The sequence below is a fragment of the Melospiza melodia genome, chromosome 2, assembly GCF_035770615.1.
Source record: "Melospiza melodia melodia isolate bMelMel2 chromosome 2, bMelMel2.pri, whole genome shotgun sequence".
NCBI lineage: Eukaryota > Metazoa > Chordata > Aves > Passeriformes > Passerellidae > Melospiza > Melospiza melodia.
In genome coordinates, this window is record NC_086195.1 from 65,647,690 (window position 1) to 65,671,411 (window position 23,722).

A 23,722-nucleotide genomic window follows, 5' to 3' on the forward strand; every position below is an offset into this window, starting at 1 on the left:
TTAGGTCATTAGCTCATTAGTGGTTGCTGGCTGGTGGCAGTGCTGCTTCCTTATGCACATGGAAGGATTTGATCCATTCTCAAGCCGAAAGGCTGAGGAGATCCACACCCCTAATCTGGTCCAGGGCTCCTGAGCTCTGTCCCCAGTGAGGACACTGCATGTGCAGGGGGCAGCTCTTGCTGCAGGCTGCACAGCAGCAATCCATCTCCAGCTGAAACAAAGGGATGCAAGTGACAAGTGATCAGGACCTGGCCTGGGTCACTGGTCAGCAAAGTTCTCGCTGTTTTTTTGCTGTGAGAAGTCCATTTGGTCAGGTGTCTCCACGGCAGCCTTGCAGGAGGGCATGTTCTGAACTGGTGGCTGGCAGCCAGGGTGGCTGCTATTGGCTAAGGGACACTTGGCACAGAGCACTCATCCTAGCAGCTGCTGTGTGGAATCTCAGGAGACAGGGAGAGGTGGGGAGAGGCTGGCTCCTCCCCACATCCCACCTCTTCATTTAGGCTGTGCTAGAAAAAAATTGCCCCCCTATAAACAGCCTCAGAGATTTCAGAGGAAGAGAGCCATTTGAGACGGGGCAGCAAGAGCCCCCAGGATGAGGATAGCCATCTTCCTGAGCCTTCTGCTCCATGCTGCAGCTGCTTCTCACCAACTGTGAGTGATGCGAACTCCTGTTTCAGTCTCTTTCATCAGTCTAGCTGGATGGACCACATCCCATGCCACCAGCTCTCATGCTTCCTGCTCTGTCAGTCACCCCAAGGAGTAGATGAGGCATACACCTTGCTTCCCATGCCTTAGTTTGACTCCTGCAGGTCAATACAAGCTTTTTGGGGGTCTTTCAGGTCAGTCCTTAGGCCCAGAGATGTTTGCTCTGCAGCTGCAATGCAGATCAAATAATTGGTGTCTAGAGTGCAAGGTTATGAACCCACCTCTTCTGAAGACAGCATGGGATATTTTTGGAGAGTTCAGGAGATTACTGGAATAAGGGGTTTGAAAAAGATTAAAGGGCTATACTTAAGCTAATCAAGCAGAAACTATTTCTCAAGTTTCAGTGAAGCAACTGCTTTGCTGGGCTCACTGTTGCTTTTGAATGTCGAGGGAAGCCATGGCACATTGCTGCAGGATTCTGCAGTAGTGGGCCACAGCAGAGCAGCTCTTTTACACCTCTTGAGAGCTCAGACTGATACCACCTCTGCTGTCTCCCCCACCACAGACATTACCTGGTGGTGATCCCTGCAGCTCTCCGGTACCCATCCACCCAGGTTGCCTGCCTCCACATCACCTGCCATGAGGCAAAAATTCAAGTGAATCTGGCCTTGGAGCGCTCTGCAGGACGGGAGCTCTTAATGCAAGAAACCATCCAGAAGAAGAAGACTTTCCTGTGCACTAAGTTCTGGGTGAGCCACCCTAGGCAAATGCCATCACTGATTTTCCTTTCAGGAAATTGCTTGTGTTACTCCCAACCAGGGGTGACATGGCTGGGGTCTACTTTGTCCTGGTGTGAGCCTTTCAGGAAGGGAATGGGTGGTGTCCAGGGATGCACAGCCCAACACAGCCTGTTGGTTAGCACTGAATTTCCTTTCTGAATCGAACTTTGAAATGAAGTTTACATTTGTTAAAATCTGCCAGAGTTCTGGATACCACCTGTGTCCCTCTCCTCCATTACAGACCAGATGAAGCAGCTTTAGCTCATTCTGAAGGACTTGTGCAGGTTCACAGCTAAAGCTCGGGGAAATGGTGTCTTGCAGGACATACTGCAGTTTCTGTAGCACCTGAAGTCAGGCAGCAACTCAGCTCTTGGGAGCTACTGAAGACTAGTTGGATGGAAATTAATATTCTTGTTTTTCTAAACAGCATCTTAGAGGTTATTTATTGTTGGTGAGAACTTAGCAAAGGTCTGGGATAAAGCAGACATGTCTAAGCAATATCCCTTCTATTATACTGTATATTCTGTGCTGAGGCTGCTGGGGTTCTTGGCATCCAGAGTCTTTCTGGTTGTGTTTTCTACAGTGGATTTCTTGCTTGTAAGTGCTGGGTAGCTCTGAAAGCCTAGCATTTGAGGCTGCGCAACTGCTTGATCTCTCTCTTTTGAATATCTGCTAGCATCTCTCACCTTTCTGTCATCTGTGGGATCTCAGCACCTCAGGACTGAGGTGCAGAGAGACCGAGACCACCCTTGGGGGGCTCGGGAGTCCTGGAATGTTGCCAGAAGTGTCTGGTGGCAGGACTTTGATCCTACACAGGAGATGACACCTGTATGAGGACTGGGAGGATTTTACTGGGTGAATGGTGAAGGGATAAGTTAATTAAGGTGTAGAACACAGGGTTTAGGATTTCTGTACAGGGGGGTCTAGAGAAGTAAGATGGAGGAATTGGGGCGTGTCCTGTCCTTCTTCTTCTTCTTCTTGGCCTCCATCTTCTGTGGTGATGGTGGCACTTTGGGATTGGTCTTTACTAGAAGTGCACCGGTTAATAAGGGTAGAAGGTATTGGAGAAAAATTATAAATATTGTACACGTAACTTCGGGTATAAAGATAAGTGACCGCCCTGGGGACTCTCAGTGTGCCCATGGCTGACTTGCTGTGCAGACCTCTGTCGGGCTGAAAGAAAATCTCTTAGATAAACAATTAATAAACACCGAGACCGAAACAAGATCAGAAGTCTCTCCTCGTCCTTTGAAGCGCCGGGCTGCCCAAGGCCACTCTGGGCCTTTCCAGGTCTTTGAAACAGCCGAGAAAAGAGAGCAGAAACCGAGCAAGTGGCATCCCTGAGCTAAACCGGACATAAATCAGCCAGCAGGAGAAACAGAAAACCAACAAGCATAAATCAGCCTAAATCAGCAAAGAGAAACATGAAAATCTACAGTCATCTGCCCATCTTCCTGAGGAAGTCTAAAGAGCAAAAACTGTCAGGTGCTTGCTTGTCACCAGTGGGAAAAAGGAGAGATTCCATGGCATGCAGGGCCTCCTGCTGTTCATACAGGACTGTGTGAGATCTGGATGTGATCTGGTTTCAGAGGTTGTTGCTGATTGCTCCCTCCTGGCACAGTGGGAGGGAACCAGTGAGTTGTTCCTCTTTACTGTCAGAAGATCACCTGGGGCCTGTGTGCTCTCCTCTCTCTGGCTGTGCAGGTTGCCCCTCCAGCTGATGGCACAGAGGAGGTTGCCACTGTAAAACTGACCATCACAGGAGATGGGGTCAATGTTGAGGAGCAGAAAAAGGTCCTGATCTGCAAGTCCAGGAATGGCACCATCATCCAAACAGACAAGCCCATCTATGAACCTGGGGAGACAGGTGAGATGCAAATGGGAGCAGCTGAGGGTCCCAGGCTCTTTGCTGGTTGCACCATGTGGAAAGACTGTGATGCCCTGCAATGCATGAACTGCCCTAGCAGAAGGCTTTGGGACCACATCTCTTGCTGAATGGTGTTTTCAGTGTTGTAACGTTTGATTTGTGATAGCTGTGGAGTTGCAGGTGGCAGTAGATAATGATAACCATGTCCATGGTACCTTCCATGTGGGAATGTTTGTGTCAGACAACAAAGTGTGTCTAGAATGGAGACAGGAGCTGGGGAAGCACATGGAACAGGGGTCTGTAGGGAAAAACTGAGATCTGATAACGTATTTCCTGATTTCCTTCTCCAGTGAAATTTCGCATTGTGACTCTGGATGAGGAATTCCGTGCACTCAACGATTCGGTAAGCGCATCCCGGGGGCTGCGGGAGAGGCTGCCTTGTACCATGCATGGATCCTACCTCCCTTCCACCCTGCTCAGCTGCCAAAGCTCCAGCTTTTCCACATTCACCCCGGCAGGTTTTATGAGTATGCAGAGGGCAATAGGAGCTGCCAGGGAGATGGCAGAGGTGTGCATGTCTCTTGCCCATCTTGGTAGAATGGTCAGGCAGCTGCAAGAATGGGACATTGATTCCTGATGTGATGGTGTCACAGGGGGAGTGAGCAGATTGTAAATCAGGTTTTCCTTCTTGTGGGGAAGGGTGCTTTTAACCTGCACCCTACAAGATGGAATGTGGGAAGTGCTGCTTAGACATTTTTAGGACAAACTTTTTGATTGCAACAATGTGGAAATATGTCCAGAAAAGGAATTTTCATCATTGGAGATGCTCAGAACTCAGCTGGAGAAGGCTTTGAGCAATCTGCTCAAGAAGACATGTTTCAGCAGGATGTTGGATTAGGTGGCTTCCAAAGGGTTATTCCAAATTATGTGATCCTATACATCTGTAACCCTCTTAAGACCACATCTGAACCAGAACTAGGTTTGTTTGGGTAGTGACTTCTGAGTTTTTTCTGTCAGGAAGCCATTAGTAAGTACTGTGTGACCTCCAGATTAGTTTTTCCTTTCCTTTTATTCACACCTTACTGTAATGAACTGACCTGGTATTTCTCCTTTTTTTGTGGCATTTGTTTTACTTTGTATTGTTGCCAAAGCTCTTACGTTTCCAAATCACTTTGCACATCCTTCAGAGAGGGTCCTGAGTCTGAAGTACCTTGTGTGTGGTGCTGGCATATGTTTCTCTCTTCTAATGTTTTTGCATTTTTTCCTCCCCAGATTTCCCTGTTTCTCCTGGTAAGTGATGCTGAAATCTCATGTTAGAGTAATGGTGATGGCAGTCGTTTCACTGTGCTGTACATATTCAGCTTCTGGAAGATTTTACAGACCTCTGAGTGGAATAGTAGATCTTCTTTTTTTTTGTTGTTGTTGGATGTTAAATGTTTAAATGAACATATTCCTTTTACCTTCTTTTTTATGCACCTCTTTTAGGTTATGCTCCCAGGCACTTCAGTAGAAATCTGTTATTCTAGACTTGCAAGAGAATAAATAGAAAACTTAGATTCTTATGAAAGAAAGTTACAACTGCTAAAAATCTTTGCTTAAAATCAGAGTTTAAATAAGTGCAGAAGGAGGGTCAGATGCTGGGAGCAGAATCTGAGCATCATCATCTCTTCCAAATTTCCTGATCAGTCTATACCAAACCTCTTTTCTTTAGCTATAGAACCTGGTATTCCACAACACTGAAATCCTGAAGATCAGTTTCCTCTTTCTTGTGGGTGCAGGACCCTAAGAACAACCAGATAGAGCAGTGGCAGAAGGTGGTCCCTCAGGATGGCATTGCAGACCTGTCTTTCCAGCTGAGTGAGGAGCCCCAGCTGGGAACGTACGTCATCAACGTCACCAGCGCCAGCGCCTACGGCAGCTTCTCCGTCAAGGAGCGCGGTACGAGCACACAGGGCTTCGTCTGAGCTCCTGACAGCACCCTGCACTCCTGGCCCAGGAAGCAGGGTGTTTATTCCGCCAAACCATCCCAGGAGCAAAAGTGGTAGAATCTGTCATAGAAAAGAGTCTGAGCTGAGGCTCAGGGGAGGAGATCGCTTTGGGGCCTTGGCTTAGAGTGTGGGAGGAGTGTTGTGCATGGCCCCAGACCTTTGGCACAGCTGATTCCTATGGATCTTGGAGTCAGATAAAACAAGGCAATTTAGGATGGACTTTTCCAGAGGATATGAAGTCCAGTGGCCTTTCACTTCACTTTCATTTCCTAATCAGCTATATTGGGAGGCTAGCCTTCTCTCATTGAAAATATCTGTCAGAAATACCAGGGTCATGGGCGTGTTTGGTTTTAGTTTGGGAAGGAGCAAATCATTCAGGGCCTACACACAAATCTATTAAAGATACATGGAAAATCTTTCCCTTCTTACCACCTTCCTTCTCCATTTCCTGTCCCTTATGCCACCATTGTCTGCCTTTATGTTAATTCTTTGTGAAGGCTGTTCCTGGCCTGTGTTTCCTACAGTTCTCTGTTTTTCCCTTCCAGTGCTGCCAAAATTTGAAGTGATCTTTGAGGCCCCAAACCAGATTTATGCACTAGAGACAACCTTCCCGCTCCGGGTATGTGGCAGGTGAGGATCTGACTGGAGGGATGGCCCTGTGCTCATTTCTGGCCTGATGTGCACAAGCTGGATGGGAAACCATGAGGAGCTAAAGGGCAAGTTTACTACACTTCAGTCACAGGAAGCCAGAACCTTCCACCGCAGCTGTTTGCACCCTGAGGCAACACAAAACATTCCTGTAACTATCATTCTGATACTCTAATGCCTCTTTTCTAAAAACACTTCACAAATCTCCTCACACAAAACCTGGGGGAACAGCCTGCCCTTTGACAAGCAACTGTTTGTGGGACAGGACATGACAGACATGTGGGGTTCGTCTCCCTGAAGAATAAACTCATGGGAAATGATGGGAAGCTTTTCCAGATTATGCTCAAGTGGAAGCTAGAGGGAGGAAAAAAGGAATTACCCCAGGTATAATCCAAGGACAATGCTACAGTTAGCCCCATGTAAAGGTAATTTTTTAATAGAAGACACTTTCTTAATCGCCCATGTTTCTGGCCATAAGATGATGAATGGCTTCAGCCCATCCTGGGGTTATTGCAGGTGATGCTGATATATAGTTACAACACTCTAGTTACCCAAAATAATTTAGCTTGGTGCTAATTATATCATAAAGCCCTTGATCTCCCATCACTGCACAGACCTGTCCTGGGCCTGCTGTATGGCTGCCACTCATGCTAGAGTGTGAGTATCTGGCAATGAGAGGTCTCTGGGGCTGTGCAAAGCAAGCTGTATGTTCTCCCACTGTGTGTGACTGTCTCTTCCTCTCCCTGCTCCCCCAAACAGATACACACGTGGGAAAAGCATCCAGGGGATGGTTCATGTGAGCCTGTGTCAGAAGATAGCACCGTTCCTGCCCAGTGCTTCCAAACCCGATCTCTGTTACAAATTCAGCAGCCAGGTGAGATGCTTAGGAAGGGCTGAGCTGTGTTCAGGGGCATTTGTGCTCAGCCTCAGGGTGAGAGAAGGCTGCTGAGTCTTTTAGCTGAAATAACAGCAACATTAACACATTGTTTTGGCTGCTTGGCCACTGGTACTGGCGCTGCCTCTCAGCAGCTGTGCCTGATGATTGTGACTGGGCTTGTCATGTGCCTGCTCCACATCCTGGGCTGCAATGCCAAAAGGAAAAGCACCCCGAGAGCCGGGGTTCCGTGCCAGTCCTCCTCTGCCTCTCCCATAACTTCTAATGCAGGTGCGCCTCTCAGAGCTTGTTTCTCCTCCCTGTACCTTCAGACAGATGAGGCAGGCTGCTTCTCCACAAACGTGAGCCTGTCCCCCTTCAGCCGAGACTTCCGCTACTATCGGGACAGCATAGCTGCAGAGGCCTCGCTGGTGGAGGATGCCACAGGTAACTCTGGGATTTCTGCTGCTTGGGAGGAGGCGGGTGAGGATGTGCTAATCTGACCAAAAGCACTGGAGACTTTCAGGCTAGCAAGAGATCTGAGTCTTCTGAGTCCATTGGGGCCTGCTGTGTAATCTCACAGATAGAGACAGAGACAGCAGCTCTTGATGGCGTGACACACTCACTCTGAGTGTGGTGTCAGGTGCTGAAGCTCTCTAAAAGCTAGGAGTTAAATGGGAGAAAGACCAGATCCCCAGAATCTTGGGCAGATCACCAGTGGGATGTGAAATGTGTGTGCAGCTGAACATGCAGATGAACATGTCCATCCCTATTACCAGTGGGTCACTCTGCAGGGAAATTGCTGAGGAGTGCTTGGCTTTCTCGCTCTCTCTCTCATGTTTCTGTCTTGCTGCTTTCATTCAGAGATACAGGTCAATGCTTCCCACAAAATACTTATCTCCCGGATTGGCGGAATGGCCTTGTTTGATGATGTGAATTCTTACTACCACCCTGGACAGGTGTACAGAGGAAAGGTAATTCTGAGTTTCAGTTCTTTGAAGGGGAAAGCATGAGCAATTTTTCACAGTAACCTTTACTTACTGTCTTTTCTGACCCCATCTCTAGCCAGGAACTTGGGAGAGCACAAATGACTCCCAGAAACAAAACTCTGGAATTGTCTATTGTCAGAATAACACCCAAGACTGCCATTTACCAAATAACCCATGAGGGGGAGCAGTTACGGGCTTTAATATGGGGGGGGGGCAAACACAAACATCTGGAATTTCAGCAGCCAGGAAGTCTTCTGCTGTGAAGGAGTGGAGAGCACTGAAGGTTGGACCAGATGACCCACTGTGATCCCTTTCAACTTTACCCATTCTGTGATTCTGTGAATGAACATGGTAGTGCAAGTGGTAATATGACAGGAGCAGTGGCAGTGTTGATAAAATTATTAGTGACTGAAAGAGTGATCTTGCTGTCTTTGGAAACACTGCTCCTGACTTGGGGAAACCAGAGATTATGTCTGCTAATTAGATTCTTCTGCACTTCTCTTGCTCCCCATGTTATTCTCAGATTAAAGTAATGGATTACCAAGGCAAAGCACTGAAAAACAAAGAAGTTCTCCTTGTAGTAAACTGTGCTGAGCAGCAATTTAGGCAGAAGTACATCACTGGGGACTCTGGAACAGCTTCATTTAGCCTGGATACCTCTGCCTGGAACAGGACCTTGGCCTCCCTGGAGGTAAGTGAGGAAGGGTGGTCTTGTGGCAGGGCTACGTGTGCATGTCAGAGCTGTTTACTGTCCCACAAACATCTTCCTTGCTCCTTCCCAAGGGAGAGTAACTCAAACCTGAAACACCTCAGCATGTTCTAGATCTTGGCTCTCCCTCTTGAGAGCTTATTCTCCAGGTGCTGGTTGCTTTCCTCATGAGCCCTCCACAGAGAGACCTGTCATTGGCATTGCTCAGATTGTCTAACAAAGGTGATTTGCAGCTGAATTGTTTAACTAGAGAAACTAACTGGTTTGTTGTTTTGTCTCACCAGGCAAGCGTCCTGCATCAAGATTCAGACAGAGAGCCTGGGACAGCTGACTTGAGTTACCAGCGAGCCTCTTATTTCATACACCCATTCTACAGCACCAGCAGGAGCTTCCTCTCTATCATCCGTGTGCCAGAGACAATGCCCTGTGATAAAACACAGTCTGTCCAGGTGGACTTCAAAATTTATGAGGAAGACCTGGAACATGGGCCCAAGCGTGTCATTTTCTCCTACTTTGTGAGTTTCTGAGGAAGCACTAGTGGGTGACAGCTGAAGGCCCAAGATCAGCATCTCTTAGAGGTTCAAGCCTGATATTTCAAAGTCTTGGCTCAGGCCAGGACAGGGAGTTCCTCCAGTCATCATGGAACTGGTTTTGATTCTGGTACTGAAGAAACAAATAGCAACAAAGGCAGAGCCTTTCTTTTAGACTCTGCAGAGGTGCAGGGCAGGTATTGGCCTTACCTGTCCTGCCACCATGTCATCTCTGAGCTCTCCTTACTAGCTGAGAGCAAATAAAGCTAATATTCCTCCCCCAGCCCCCATTTAATATCCCAATTTAATTTCAGGATTTCTTAGTGATGTCAAAGGCTATGTGACTATGTGACCATCCCTTTCTGTGTTCTTCTCTAGGTCACAGGGAAAAGAGGGATAGTCCATGCAGGTCAGCAGACTGTTTGGGTTGGGCTGCCAAGAAGTAAGTGCACTCCCCAGTGTCATGACATAGCAAGCACTCAGGGGTCTGTGGCATCCCCTCTTATCTGGACAAATGGTGTAAGTCTCCCTGCAATGCAGGGGTGGCTCACCACTTGTGTGCTGTGTCAGAGACCTGTGCCTTTCCAGATTTCATGTTCCCTTTGCCCTCCTGCTTTGTACCAAGAGAATATTCAGCATTTCCCAGCCCATAGGCTCAGTCTCTGTTGTCTTCAAGTCTCCTTTTGCTGCTGCTCCTGCGAGCAGCACAAAACTGCAGTCTTACTCTCCATGGCAACAGTGTCTCCAAATAATCTGGATGATTAGGATGCCACATTTTATAATTTTGATGGCTGTTGACCCACTGTTGCCTGTTTCTCCAGCTCTTGTTTTTTGATTCCTGAATTATAAGTATTCTGGGATAAGGTCATCTCTTGTTGCTGATGGGATGGGAGATGTTGGGTGAGAGGAGGCTTTGAAAGACATCTGAGAATCTCATTCTTTGTGGAGCCAAGCTTGAACTCCAAAGTACTGTTTCGTGTCCCCAAGGCAATAAATAGAAAAGTCTTTTGCTGGTCTTGAATACCAGATCCAGAGATGTGCTGATTGTTTCCTAAGTCTCCAGAAATTTCTTTGGTCTTGAAAGACTTCAGTAAAGGAGGAAATGGTTTAAACACATGCAGAATGGCAAAGATGATCAGACTCAGTTTTCATTATCAATCTTCTCTCTTCTCCATCTAGTGCTGGAAGGCTCCTTCTCCATCCCTCTTACATTCAGCTTGACCTATGCCCCAGCTCCAAGACTTGTTGTTTATGTCATCTTCCCTAATGGAAAAATCATTGCTGATTCTGCCATATTCAGTGTCTCCACGTGTTTCAGAAACAAGGTAGGGTTTGTGTCTGAGGTTGTGACTAAATGTGTGAGCAGGGACGTGTCTGCTGCCATGAAAGGAGAGCTGTGTTGCTGTGTGTGGCTGACACTGTGTGTGATGCTGTCACAGGAACTGCAGTTTGTGGCTGGTGAGGTGTGCTGTGATGTTTGGAGAAAGTGTGTGCTCAGCATTGTGGGGGCTCCTGCAGTGTTTGGGAAAGGCAGAGAGTTGCTGTCTGTCTCCATGGGCAACTGCAGCCTGGCAGGATCATAGATAATCCAGCCCAGCACAGATCATTTGTGTGGTTCTCAGGAGAGCTCAGGGCTGCTCTGCTGCTGCAGCAATTAGAATTGCTCATATGTAGTATTGGGATGGCATCTGAAAGTGTGTGATGGAAGAAATGGATTTTACTGGCCATCCAGAAAGGGCTAAGTGCATCTGGTCATTGTGACATCCTTGGCAATCTGCTTTCTTGGCTGTGTCTTTCTCTCCAAAGGTGAATTTCTGAGAGGGCATTACCCCTGCTGCATAGCTCCACAGCTCTACAGCTGCTTGTCTGCCATAGAAAGTCAGATTCAATCAAGAACAGGAGTTGTTTCAGGAAACTGAGGCCATTCCCACAAAGAGCCTGGACATAAGGACTAGGCTTATTTTTGATCTGGGGTCCCAGAAGAAGGGGCTTCATAAGACAGCTGTGAGGTGTGTCACCATGGTTGGCTGGTTTGCTGGGTAAAGAAGAGAGAGCTGTGCTCTGACACAGGAATGTCTCCATGTGCACGCTGATGGCTCCCCCTCTGGCATCTTTCCTGTTAGAACCTCAGTGTTGTCTTTTTAAAATACCTCATGGGGGTGCCTGGGAGGTTCCTTGGCTGTCTATCCAAGGCAGGTCCTTGGAAACTCTCTTCATGTAGGTCCCTTCCCTGCTTGGGAAGTGGTGGGTGGCCACCCCTAGAAATGTCACTCAGGCATTGCCTGCATTCTTCCCGTCCAGGTGGAGCTGAGCTTCTCCGCGCCAGAGGCTCTTCCTGGCTCACAGGTTGGCCTCCGCCTGCAGGCAGCTCCTGGCTCCACGTGTGCAGTCTGGGCTGTGGATCCAAGCGCCTTTTGGATGAAGCCAGGAAAAGAACTGAGCAGCCACTCGGTGAGGGAGCCTGCCCTGACGTTTTCCCTTCCCTCCTGACGCCATGTGGGAGGGAGGCCACTGCACCTGTGCAGAATTTAACTCCAGGAAACTGAAAGCACGGCCTGGAGGGATCAGCAGTGCTCCCAGTGTGGATGGGTAGGGATTAGGGATTAAGGAAGATGTTGAGCATCACTCGGTGGTAAAACAGCTTCTGTGCTGGCACTCTCAGAGGAGAGCCCAGGAAGAGTGACAGTGATCCTGGGCTTTCTGGCACATGTTCATGTACAGTAGCCAGAAGCAACTCAAACAGGCCTTGGATGCGGGAGAGGAAGGGAATGCCAGGTTTAATTTGCACTGATTTTTTTCCCCTTGCTTTCTCAGATCTATGGGCTGTTCCCATCTGTTTATACTGCCAGGTATCCTCGCCAAGTGTCTGAAGATGATCGTTCATGTGGGCTCCCAAATTCCGATGAGCCTGATGTGTTTACAGCATTCAGGGTAAAAATGGTTGATTTGGTGGGTTGAGATAATTCATGAACTGAGGGAAATGTGGGCCCTGACTTTACCAATATCCAAGGGATGCTGCTGCAGACAGGACAGTGAACAGGTACAGTTTAAGGCCTTGTTATTTGAATAGGTGATTTGAAATGTATATGGAAAAATCATTGTGTGGTTGCCACACTTGGGTTGTGTGACTCAGGATGCCAAGGATTATTCATTACTTTAATTGGATTTCACACAATTTGTTTAATCTTCATAGCATGAGCAATTGCACCCTGCAGGCAGAGAAGGCATGGTACTCAAATGACCATATGTTTGAAAGGAATAAATTTGGCTGACTCAGGCCAGATAAATTACCTTAGAAGAGCTTGTTTGCCCATTGCGGGGGATCTGAATTATTCCTTCTTAAAATGAAGCAAGAGAATACAGAGACAGCCAAGCCCCACTGTGTGAGGGGACAGGAAGGCACAAGGGCAGAGGGCAGAGAAGAGAGGACAATCTTCTAAAGATTAATTTTTTCCTACAGGAAATGGGGTTGAAAATTATGTCCAACACCAATATCAAGAAACCCAGAGTATGCCCAACCACTCCATTGACAACTATGCTGCGGGGAAGAGGAATATCTATTTCCAGGCCCATGTTGACATTTGCCCAGCCCCATAAACTGTATAACAGTAAGCATTTGACAGCTTTTTCTTCTCACATGGGAGGCTTAGTCTTTCATGTGAAAGCAGTCCTGGATTTGAGCCAAGAGGCAGCACTTGCTGTAAGTGCAAATGGAGGAGGAAGAGGGTTTCCTGTCCCTAAACCCGTTGTGCTAATGTGAGCGCTGTTAGTGTGATGTCTGATCCAAGGTTTTATCTCTGGAGTGAAGGAAATATTGCCTGTCCCATGGTGCCTCCACGTGCAAGTAAACCCTAAAGCACCTCTGACATTTGAAATGAGGCAAGGGATTTTAAAATTTGGGACAGTACATTCTGTTCTGTTGCCATGTTTCCCAAGAGCTGGCTGCAATTGCTGCAGCCTGAGCTGTGCTGGAGCTCCTCTGCTCTTAACCAGGACCTGAGGACCCTGTGGTGACTATAGGTCTTTGTTGTTTCCAACAGAGCATCTGACATCAACCTACCAGCCCACTATGTTTCCTCCGTTTTCTGCAGCTGAGAAGAAAGCACACAAACATTTGCACCAAACCTGGCTGTGGGATTTGTATTCTGTGGGGTGAGTAAACTGAGCAGTGGGGGTTTAGCCTGGGTCATTTTGTGTGGCTGGGAGAGGCAGCAGATGCAGCTGAGTTTAGATCAGAGGCAGCTGTGCAAGACACTTAAGGACATCCATCGTGGGGCTCATACCTGTAGGCTGCTCATTGCTGGAGTTGGTGTATTCATTAAATGCATTTTCCTCTACTCGGAGTGCTGGTCATCCATGAGAGGTGGCTGGCATAGGAAGATAGAAAAGCATGAGGTGCAGCAAACCAGCTTAGTTTACTGCCAATACTCTGCTTTTGGTAGTCCTGCGGGCTTGCATTTCCCAAAATGTGCTCACAGATGTATCCTGGTATCCAGGGGTAGCTGATGTCCATAGAAGTCTTTCACAAGACTGAAAATTGTGTCCTGTGAGAAAGGCTCAGTGTGTACACAGGGTCTGCTGAGAGAGCTTTTGGAGATTTTTCATCTGAGACTTGAAGATTTTTTTGTGTGTCCTCTGAAGACTGAAATCCCGACTATATTTCTTATCAACATCTGCCCTCTCCCACCTCCACTGTCCTGACAGATACATCTACCTCTTCACCCCTAGCAGCAGATATTTCCTCTAGACTTGTTCACCAACCTGATCCTAGCCACCAAAAGTTTCTGTGTTGAGTGTGTTGCCTTCCTGTACACGCACAGTGAAATAAGCTGAATAATACCAGTACCTTTAGCTGTATCTGCTTTTTGTGTTGGCTGTGGTGGCAGCTGCAGAACAGTCTGCTCCTCTCAAACGCTGTGATGTGTGCACAGGACAAGTCTCTGCCCTGCCCTCATACTGGGCTTTAAGCTGTCAGTGTCTCACAGGACAGAAAATGGCTGGATCAACCTTATCTGCTAAGCCCTACTGCTGCTCGTCCTGTTGCTCTGTTGGTTTCTGGTTCTCCATTTCTAGGCCAGAAAAATAAGACTGTGGACAACTGTGAGTCATTTTTAGATGTGCAAAGGGCAAGTGCTGCCTGTAAATGACGGCATCTTGCAGCCTATTGGCCCTATTGACCCAAGTGTTCTGTCAGTAGAAGCGCCTGAGATGGCGTCCCCACTTGTAAAAGGACTTGTTACCCTGCAAGGGCTGCAACTTCAGTAGGGGTTGGACTGAGGGGATGGGGTGCTCTGCAGAGAAGAACACAGAGCAGGTCACCTGGCGTGGCATCATTCAATTAAATGCTTCTGTTGCTGTCCACTTCTCCCCAGCCCCAGTGGGAACAAGAGCATTACTGTCACGGTGCCTGACGCCATCACAGAATGGAAAGCAGGAATGTTCTGCACAGGATGGAATGGCTTTGGGTTTGCTCCAGCCTCCCGGCTGATTGTTTCCAAGCCCTTTCTTGTGGAGCTGCCACTGCCATCTTCTGTGGTCCAGGGCGAGACCTTCAACTTGAAGGCCACAGTCTCCAACAGCCTGCAGCAATGCATGAGGGTAGGTGAGCCCTGATAGCCTCTGCAAGGAAGGCAGGACATGGCTGACACCTGTGGCCTGTGATCAGAGACTCATAGGGGAAGGGACTTTAAAGATCATCCAGTTCCATATCCCCTTTGAGAAATCATGGTAATTCAGTGACGTTCCCTCTGACTGGAAAAGGCAAAACATTACCCCCATTTTTAAAAAGAGAAATAAGGAAGCATCCTTGACATGATTGAGAGTTGGGTCTGTGCAAGCCCCATGGAGTTCAGCAAGGCCAAGTGCAAGGTCCTACACCTGGGCAATCCCAAGCACAAACACAGACACACTTGTTGCCCTTGATAACCCTGGCCAGATTGCCAGGACTTTAGCTTTCCCAACCTGATCTCTGGCTAATCAAACAATCTGTGTATATTCCTCTCAGGCTGTGCCCTGCTTCTACCCTCTGTGGGCTTCCTTTTTGTGTTGTTGATGGTTATTTATTGCCACCTGCCATCCCTTCTGCCCCTTCAGATCCAAGTGACCCTGGAGGAGTCTGCACGCTTCCAGCTGAAGCCATGCAAAGGCTGTGCCTACAGCAGCTGTTTGTGTGCTGGGGAAGCCAAGACCTTTCAGTGGAGTGTCACAGCTGAGCAGCTGGGTGAGAAGCACAGGGAGGTGGGGTGCTGGAATTGGGAAGGGATGGGACCAAGGTGGGGGTGTTTTGTAAGAGCTGACGTAGAGTGAGGAGCTGTTTGCTTTGCTACCCAGAGTACTTTTTTGCACTTATCCTATGGTCACGGTTACTCACAAGGCTGTGTTAGGAGGTACAAAAACATATAGGACTTTGATCAATTTTTTTGTTGTCAGCAGGTGATGTCTATTGTATTAACAGGAATTCTTTCCTCAGAAAGTGTCTTATGCACCTAAATGTGTGTTATTTTCAGGGCTTGTGAACATCACCCTCAGCACAGAGGCTGTGGCCTCCAAAGAGCTCTGTGGTGAGGAGATACCATTTGTCCCAAAGCAAGGACAGAAAGACACGATCACCAAGCTCATTCAAGTCCGGGTCAGTCAAGCTGCTCTGTTACCTAAGCCACAAAGTAGGCTTTGTGCAAGTCCCAGATTTTGTGCATTTTAATTTTGGGAGTTACAATTCAAAATGCTATTCAAAATGTGCAATTATCATCTCAGGGCCTGAGCTGGGCTCAGCTGTGAGGGCTGATGGATGTAGAAGGTAAAGGGATGTCCTGCACTTCATACCATGGGAAACTTTAAACACTCTTTCATGTCCTTGTCTCCTGAGTTCTCTGCTGAATCTTATGGCACCATTTTCACAGATATTCAGAATTTAGGATATTCTGAAAATGCATGCTGGTTTCTGATCTGAAGTGAAAACGGCTGAAAGTAGTTTGTATTTTTGTGTGATAATGATGATACTCCAGCTGACTGTCCCCCCTGAACCAGGATTCTGAACATACCTTCTTCTAATCCACTTGTAATCCCGTTTCTCTCCTGGGTGCTCATTAAAATGCTACTTTTATGTGCTCCAACAGCCAGAGGGAGTGCTGGTAGAAAAGACTCACAGCTCCATCCTGTGTCCCAAGAAAGGTAGATGGATTGCTTTCTTCTTTCACCCTGTTCATCCCCCTCTTCCTGTCCAACCACCTTCTGGGTATTCAACCCAGAATAGTTCAACAGGTGGAAACTTGTTGAACAATTTCCTCTGTCCACATGATGAAGCTCCAGAAGCGTACTCTAATTGTGGTGCCAGCTAGTGCTTTCTCCGAGGCAGGGACGTGGTGAGGTCTGCTCTTTGACCATCAACATCCCTGGCACTAATATGACAGCTTGAGCCCTTTTTCACCTGTGGAAATAAAACCACACTACTGAACATGGCGAGGCTGGAGGTCATGGCTTAGGATTGCTGTTCCTGTTTTGAATTTTATGGTGTATGATGGGGCATCAGCTGATTTTGAGAGCATGAGGAGCATTGAGGAGACAAACCTGCAACTGAAATCTTAAATGAGATGGAGTAACTTCTGTAGAGAAAAAGAGGTGACTTTGACCCCTGAGGTTTTCCAGGAGAAAATCCTCTCGACCTCTTTATAAAGAGGGGTGTTAGGACAGCACAGTTACCATGAGGTGGATGGAGGAAATTAAGGGTGGAATGGGACATAGATTTTGGAAGTGATTTACAGCCTCTGTGACAGAAAAATGGGAAGTTATCACAAGACAGCCTTGAACAGTTTCTGGGGTTTTGAAGGCTTTTTTTCGTCAGAATCTGTTTCTTTTTGTTCTCCCCACACCTTGCTGGACTGGTGTCAGGGAATCCAGCAGAGGAGTCTGTGTCCCTGGTGCTGCCTCTAAATGTGGTTGAAGGTTCAGTCAGAGCCACCGTCTCAGTCACTGGTAAGGAGTTAAGCTATGGTGGTACCCTTGCAAATCCCATATCTCTGAGTTTAGCCCAAGGAAAGCCCAAATTTCCCCACATACCACTTCTGAGGTTTCCAAGGCTCCACTGCCACGTTCTTCTCACGTGTATGGCTGTGTTTCCTGATCACTGACAACCTAAAACATGCAACAAGGGAGAGAGTGTTGGGTTGATGAGCTTCCCTGCCAGGATGGGAATGTGTACAGCTCATATGAGGGGCACAGTGGATTTGATAAGGTGACTGGACAGAGGAGTCCCCACACTGCTGTGCTGGGCCTGCCTTGCTTGGTGTACTGCTGGGAATGGTCACAGGTAGGAGGAGGAGGTGGATCTTACTGCCTAGGAGGTGATGAAGGTGCTTATGTTTTGTCTCAGGGGACCTCATGGGGTTGGCACTGCAGAACCTGGACCACCTGGTGCAGCTGCCCCACGGCTGTGGGGAGCAGAACATGGTGCTGTTTGCCCCCGTTGTCTATGTGCTGCAGTACCTGGAGAAGACGAGGCAGCTGAGCCCTGAGATCAAGGCCAGGGCAGCAGGATTCCTGCGCAATGGTGAGTGCAACAGAGCCTCCCTGCCCCTCTGCCTTCCCCTGTGTCCAACAGTCCCAGGTTCCCACTCCCCTTCCACCTGGAGCACTCAACCATCCCATTCCTGCACAGCAATTTCATTGCAAATACCACTGTGAGCACTTATGTCCCATCCTGCTTCCCAGGGTACCAGATACAGCTGCAGTATCAGCACCCTGATGGCTCCTACAGTGAATTTGGTACCAAGGATGAGTATGGTAATACTTGGTAAGCCCTGGGCTCTCTCCCTGCTGTCTACCTGCTCTCTGACAGCCAGGAGGTGGGCAGCTTCCTGCTTCCAGCATGAAGCCCTTGCTGTCCTATTGGATCCAAAGTGTTCTAGAAGCTTTGTGGACTAGGGCACCACAAAGGGGATGAACTGATCTTGAACCAGCACATTAGAAATAGCACAATAGGTAAAGAGAGATCCACCAATTTCAAACTCCCACTTTTCCCCCCCAATTTCTGCTTAGATTCTTTCTTTCCATTCATTCTTCCTGCTCTTTCATGCTCTCCACCTCTCTTTGATTCTCTCTTCCTTCTTTCATGCCTTTTTTTTCTGTTCTCCTCAATCAGGCTGACTGCATTTGTGGTTAAATGCTTTGTCCAAGCCAAGCCATACATTTACCTGGACAACCGGATTATCCAGGCTGCTCTCAGCTGGCTGGAATTCCACCAGCTTCCCAGTGGTTGCTTCAAAAATGTGGGACAACTTTTCCACACATTCATGAAGGTAGGAGCCAGTGTACCTTGAAGGACAGCACCAAGCAGTTCTTGCCATATGGGCTGGTAATTGTTTAAATTCACTTGCCTGTGTTGTAGTGCTTTCTTGAGGGGGAGCAAGCTAGAGACAGATGAGACCTCTCCTTAAAATCTTCAGTATTTGCCTATTAATTTTCCTGGCTTTTTGGATGTCTATGCTTTTTTTAGGGAGGTGTAGATGGGGAAGTCCCCTTGGCTGCCTACATCACTGCTGCATACTTGGAGGCAGGAGTAACACCAGAGGTAAATCCTGGGATTCTTTGCCATGCTCTTGTCTTAACATCTGAATCTTAAAGAGCTTAGTGGTAACACTGGGGCAGGCATCAGAGCACCTCGGAGGGACTTGTGGGCAAAGTAATTGTGTGGGTGAGGAGGATTTTACAGCTTCTCAGGAAAAACTTTCCCTTTGAGGATGACATCCCTGGCAGGGAGAAGGTGAGGTTAAACTACTGGGAACCACTGGACTTCATGGCTAGATACCGTGCTGGCCATTTCCCAGGAATGAGTTATTAATTTCCACTCCTTCCATGCCCTTGCTGTTCCTACCCAACTGAAGGCTGATCATGAGATGGGTGGAGTTGCTCCCACAGTCAAGTAAATAGACATAATGTAATTCCTAATAGGGTTTAGCTTCACAAATAAAGCAGAAGTCTGGGAAGGGAGTGCTGTAGGGCAGCTGTAACTGCATGGTTAAGTAAAGACAATAAGAGGGAGCTCTTACAAGTGCTAAGGATTGTAGCTAGTCACTAGGCTGTGGCACAGGCAAATAAAAAACCAATTAACTTGATGGAGAAACACAATTGAGAAATGAAGCTCTCTAGAAGTCAGAAAAGTAAAAGAAAAAGCAATGCTTTTTAGTGGAACAGAAAGCAGTGGGCTTAGGCAAAAAAAGGGAAGACAGATGGAAATTATTCTTCTTTCCGGCAATAGATGTCCTTCAGGTCTTCCCTTTTTCACCATCAGTACAATTATTCACTGTGAAGGTGAATTAAACACAGTCACCCTGCTCAGCAGGCCGTGTGTACTCGTTAACAGTTGTGTGATTTTGCTGTTGTTGTGTTTGGCCTGGGAAAGTAGGACACGGTGGTGTTATTCCCTCAGGAAAGGTGCTCATTTCAGTGGGAGAGCACTGCTGAAGCCCAAAGCCAGCTCAGGGGGGAGGTCTGTCGAGCACCTTCCACCAAGGGCTGAAGAGGCTGCTGCTGATAGAGAGAGTGCAGGCCCGGGCACAGAGTCACCACAGTGAATGAATGGGGTGCTTTCTGTGCTGGCACAGGAATGTGTGCATGCTCCTGCTCATGTCCCAGGGGTTTGTGTGTGACCAGCAGCCTGTCCCTCTCCCCTGCAGAGCTCGGTGGTGCGCAGGGCTCTGGGCTGCATCGCTCCTGCCCTGCCCAAGGCTGCCAGCACTTACACCCAGGCCCTGCTGGCCTACACCTTCGCCCTGGCTAAGGACTCCCAGCGCACACAAGAGCTCCTCAACGTGCTTGACCAAAAGGCAATCAGAGCAGGTACGGGGACCTTGGAGCCAGGGAAACGCCAGAGAAGGGACAGGTGACATTTCTGAGCCCTTGGTAAGGTGCAGATGGGGGGAGCACGGCCTCACCCTCCAGGCCCTTCACCAAGAAGAGCTTTTAGACATACACTGAATGAGCTCATGGCGTGTGCTGCCAACACTGTGGTGTGGGTGCTGATTTCCTTCAGATCTCTTGCCCTTTTCTAAAGTGGAGGTTGGGGTTTGAGAGACTTGGGCATTCTTGTGCAGGACTGCAAAACGCCAGAGAGGAGAGCAAGGTGCCCCATGTCTTGTTAGTCCCTGACCCTCAGGGCTGGCCAGTGGACAGCTGGCCAGTACCAGGTTGTCAGTGGACCTAGCAAACAAGGCAATACAGAATTTGGACAACTGGGAGGTAATGCATATGCAGATTATTGCCATATTAGTTTTTGCATGTCACCTTGGTGTGGGATATGGAGTTTTTGGTATTGCAAAATACATTGATTTTCAGCTGCCCTGGTGATGTGATGACCCAGCCTAAAGGTGTTTACCCAGTGGTCTCTGCAGACACAAGACACTGTGTCTAGGAGGCTAGGCCACAGGAGTTGTTCCCTCATATCCCTCAGGAGTCCCTGTGCTACCTTTCTTTCCCAGATGGGCAGATCCACTGGAGTCAGACCTCATCCAAGCCCAGAACCGATACCAGCACTTGGTCACAGCCAGTGCCTGTGGATGTGGAGCTGACAGCCTACGTCCTCCTGGCCCTGCTCTCCAAGCCAAATGTCACAGAGTCCAACCTCACCATGGCCTCTGGCATCGTGGCCTGGCTCACCAGGCAGCAGAATGCCTATGGAGGCTTTGCCTCAACACAGGTAACTCATGGCCAAGGAAGGGGATGTTTCTTGAGAAAGAACTTCTGCAAGATATGTACACAATGTATGGAAGTGTAAATGCTTTGGACAAAGGAGTCCTTGGATATGGAGGTCCTCAGGATGCTGATTTCAAGTGTCCCTGGATGTCAGAGATGCAAATGTAATTGTGTTTTCCTTTTCAGGACACAGTGGTGGCCTTGCAGGCATTGGCCAAGTATGCAGCACTGACACACAGCAGACAGGGGGATGCAGAGGTGAGGGTGAGGTCCCGTGGAGGCTTTGGGAAGAAGTTCCTGGTCTCCTACCAGAACCGGCTGCTGGTGCAGGAGGCGGCACTGACAGAGGTCCCGGGCAAGTTCTTGGTGCAGGCCCATGGCAGCTGCTGTGTCTTTACTCGGGTAGGTTCGCTGTGGCCACCCTCATCCCCTCATCTTGTCAAAACCAAAATCCTGCTACACCTCTGTGGAAGGAAATGTGCATTGACTGTGCCTTAACCCCAGCCTGGTGCCAATGCAATAAACCTGTGTGTGGGAGGAAACAGAACCTGCCCAACTATGAGGACCATGATGCTTCCATGGCTCTCAAGAGTACCAGAAGATGAAAATGCTTTATAGTGATCCCACTGCTGTGTGTCTCACTTGCACAGTCTCAACTGAAAGTTTGAGAAGGAGCCCGTGGAAGGTTTCCAATCTGAGTGACCTTTATTTTGGGTACTGGGACGAGTGTGCTTACTGCATGTCATTTATCTATTCAGTGTCTGGGGTCCAGTCTCAAGGAGTCGAGTAGCCAGTGGAAAAAAAAAGGTGTCATAGATGATATAAAGCTAATTATCAATGTTTTAGTCTGTCTTTTTGTCTCTCCCTGCAGCTGGTGCTGAGGTACAACACACCCTCCCCACAAGACTCCACATCCTTTGCCTTGCAAGTGAAAACCGAGCCTGTCAATTGCACCAAGGACAATACACGCTCCGTTACTGTCCATGTCAATATCAGGTGACTTTAAACATCGCATCCCAGTTGGGAAGGAAAGCTGTGCATGGCTGGAGAGCTGAGGGATGCTTCTTGGCTGCAGTGGAGGCACCAGGCAGTTTCAGCAGGAGGGAGGATGCAGAGCCTTGGCTCTTGCTGAGAGAGGTGTGCAGTATCAGCTCAGACTGGGGATGCTCAGGGCAGTGCAGCCCCATCCTCTGCACCCTGTGAGAGGGAGCAGTGACTGCCTGTTCCCAGCCCTGGCTGGGCTGCCTGCCTCAGGGCACAGCACACAGGGTCTGCTGGTAAAGGGAAGGGAAAGCTGGGAGACATTCTCTTTTTAATGTTCTACCCCAGAGACTCTCTTTTCCATCTTCTCCCCCAGATACAATGGGAAGAAATCCACTTCCAACATGGTGATTCTGGAGGTGTCCCTACCGACTGGATTTGCCCTGGCCCCAGGATCTGGGATGTCTGTAAGATGTGTGGAATCAGGGTGGGGATGTGGTGTCAGTGGGACCATCCATGCCCACGGAGAGGGGAAGGCTGTATGGGAAGGTTGTATAGGAAGGTGTTGCCGGTCTCTTCCTTGAGCAATCCTACCATCCCTTCTTCTCTGCCACACAATGAACTTGAACACATACTGTTGGCTGTTTCTGTGAGTTCTGAGGATGGTGATACTTCTGACTCAATCAGCTTAGCATTCCCCTGTCAGCTAAGTGCCCTAGGCTCTTGTCCTTGGGGTTTGCAGGAGCTGAGTGGCCCTGCAGGGAGATCAGCCTGAAGAGATAAGAGTCCAAAATACATTTCGAAGGGAGGGAATGAGAATCTGCCAACTCAGATAAACCTTGTTGGGGTGTCTCACACTTTCCTTTCAAAAGATGAAACTAAATTGCTTTCTGCTCTCTCCTGTCCTAGCTGCAGCATGGACACTCTGTGAGAAGAACTGAGAAAACACAAGGAGGTGTTGCCATCTACTTGGACAAGGTAATGTCTGTGCTGCTAGAGAACCTGAAGGAGTGCAGGGCAATGCCAGAATCTTTGGGAGAATCCAGGACTGGGGCTAGCAGATCAGTATACTCAAGATTCATCTTGAAGTCCAATGTTTGAGTCTACAGAGTTGTTATTGTCAGTTAGTAGGATCAAATTCAGGTGAGGAATAAAAAGAACAGCTCATAAGTGAACTGTAATTTATTTTCTTCCCCAGCTGAGCCATATCTCTGACACATATGTCCTGCATCTGGAGCAGGAGATTGAGGTGACCAACCTGAAGCCAGGCCATGTCAGGGTCTATGACTACTACAGCCCAGGTCAGTGTGCAACCATGGGGTGCCAGGGCTGCCTGGGTGTCTGCACCTGGCTCTGTGCAAGGATAACTTAGGTCTCTCCTCTTCTGTTGCAGAGGAGCAGGCCCTGGCTGACTACAATGTCTTCTGCATCTGAGGTAGGTGCAAATCCCCGCCTCAGCCCCCTGTACAGACCTTCCTGTGCACCCCATCCACTTCTCTGTGTCCTGCTGGAGCCCTGTGTATCTCTGATTCAGCATGTTCCCTTCATCCAGGACTATATCTGAAACTCCTTAAGCAGAATTTATGGTACTAGTTTCAGCTTATTATATTTGGGTGTGGAGAGTTTCTCTTACTGGGGAGGGGCTGAAGTGACACAAAGATAGTGGATCAAACAGAAAACCCCTTTCCTTTAGAGTCCTTAGTGAGAGTCTGTGCTCCCTAGCTGTTACATCCCAAATTAATAATCTGGGTCATATTATTTGCCCTCTGGGTTACTCTCTCTTCTGCTCTCATTTCTCCAGGGATTTGGACTGCTTCCTTACTGTCCACTGCTTCAGCTCCCAGGGATCCCACTAATGCAAGATGCCTCAGGACAGTGGGGCTTCTGCATTATTGCTCCTGGTATAATAAGACACCTGGAAAGTCACATCTCAGGCTTGGGATTTTGGTGCTGGGACACATCTCAGGCTGGATTTCAGGACTAACTCCAGCCTAAGCTAAGCTGCTCATCCTGACAGCCATTACCTG

At 48.3% G+C, this 23,722-nt stretch overlaps 1 protein-coding gene across 1 annotated transcript; it reads left to right on the plus strand.

The window, feature by feature from the left end:
• The first annotated feature begins 1,343 nt into the window (after nucleotides 1-1,343).
• LOC134414298 (alpha-2-macroglobulin-like protein 1) lies at nucleotides 1,344-23,129 on the plus strand. Its single transcript, XM_063148660.1, has 34 exons — nucleotides 1,344-1,394; nucleotides 3,129-3,291; nucleotides 3,642-3,694; nucleotides 4,564-4,581; nucleotides 5,070-5,229; nucleotides 5,825-5,909; nucleotides 6,687-6,801; nucleotides 7,134-7,248; nucleotides 7,666-7,775; nucleotides 8,314-8,481; nucleotides 8,784-9,014; nucleotides 9,408-9,471; nucleotides 10,209-10,354; nucleotides 11,331-11,480; nucleotides 11,844-11,960; nucleotides 12,490-12,637; nucleotides 13,070-13,181; nucleotides 14,402-14,627; nucleotides 15,123-15,249; nucleotides 15,536-15,657; nucleotides 16,145-16,199; nucleotides 16,917-17,000; nucleotides 17,398-17,574; nucleotides 17,736-17,817; nucleotides 18,166-18,322; nucleotides 18,520-18,594; nucleotides 19,700-19,862; nucleotides 20,501-20,718; nucleotides 20,901-21,116; nucleotides 21,586-21,710; nucleotides 22,072-22,162; nucleotides 22,605-22,673; nucleotides 22,894-22,996; nucleotides 23,089-23,129. The coding sequence occupies exons 1-34, from the start codon at nucleotides 1,344-1,346 to the stop codon at nucleotides 23,127-23,129; spliced, it is 4,137 nt and encodes a 1,378-aa protein (XP_063004730.1).
• The last annotated feature ends 593 nt before the right edge of the window (nucleotides 23,130-23,722 follow it).

Bases quoted from the DNA above. Each gene is read 5' to 3' on its own strand.
- LOC134414298 (XM_063148660.1), top strand. From the start codon at position 1,344: ATGCAAGAAACCATCCAGAAGAAGAAGACTTTCCTGTGCACTAAGTTC. The intron at 5,910-6,686 runs GTGAGGATCTGA...TCCCCCAAACAG, and splicing joins CCGCTCCGGGTATGTGGCAG to ATACACACGTGGGAAAAGCA. The intron at 9,015-9,407 runs GTGAGTTTCTGA...GTTCTTCTCTAG, and splicing joins GTGTCATTTTCTCCTACTTT to GTCACAGGGAAAAGAGGGAT.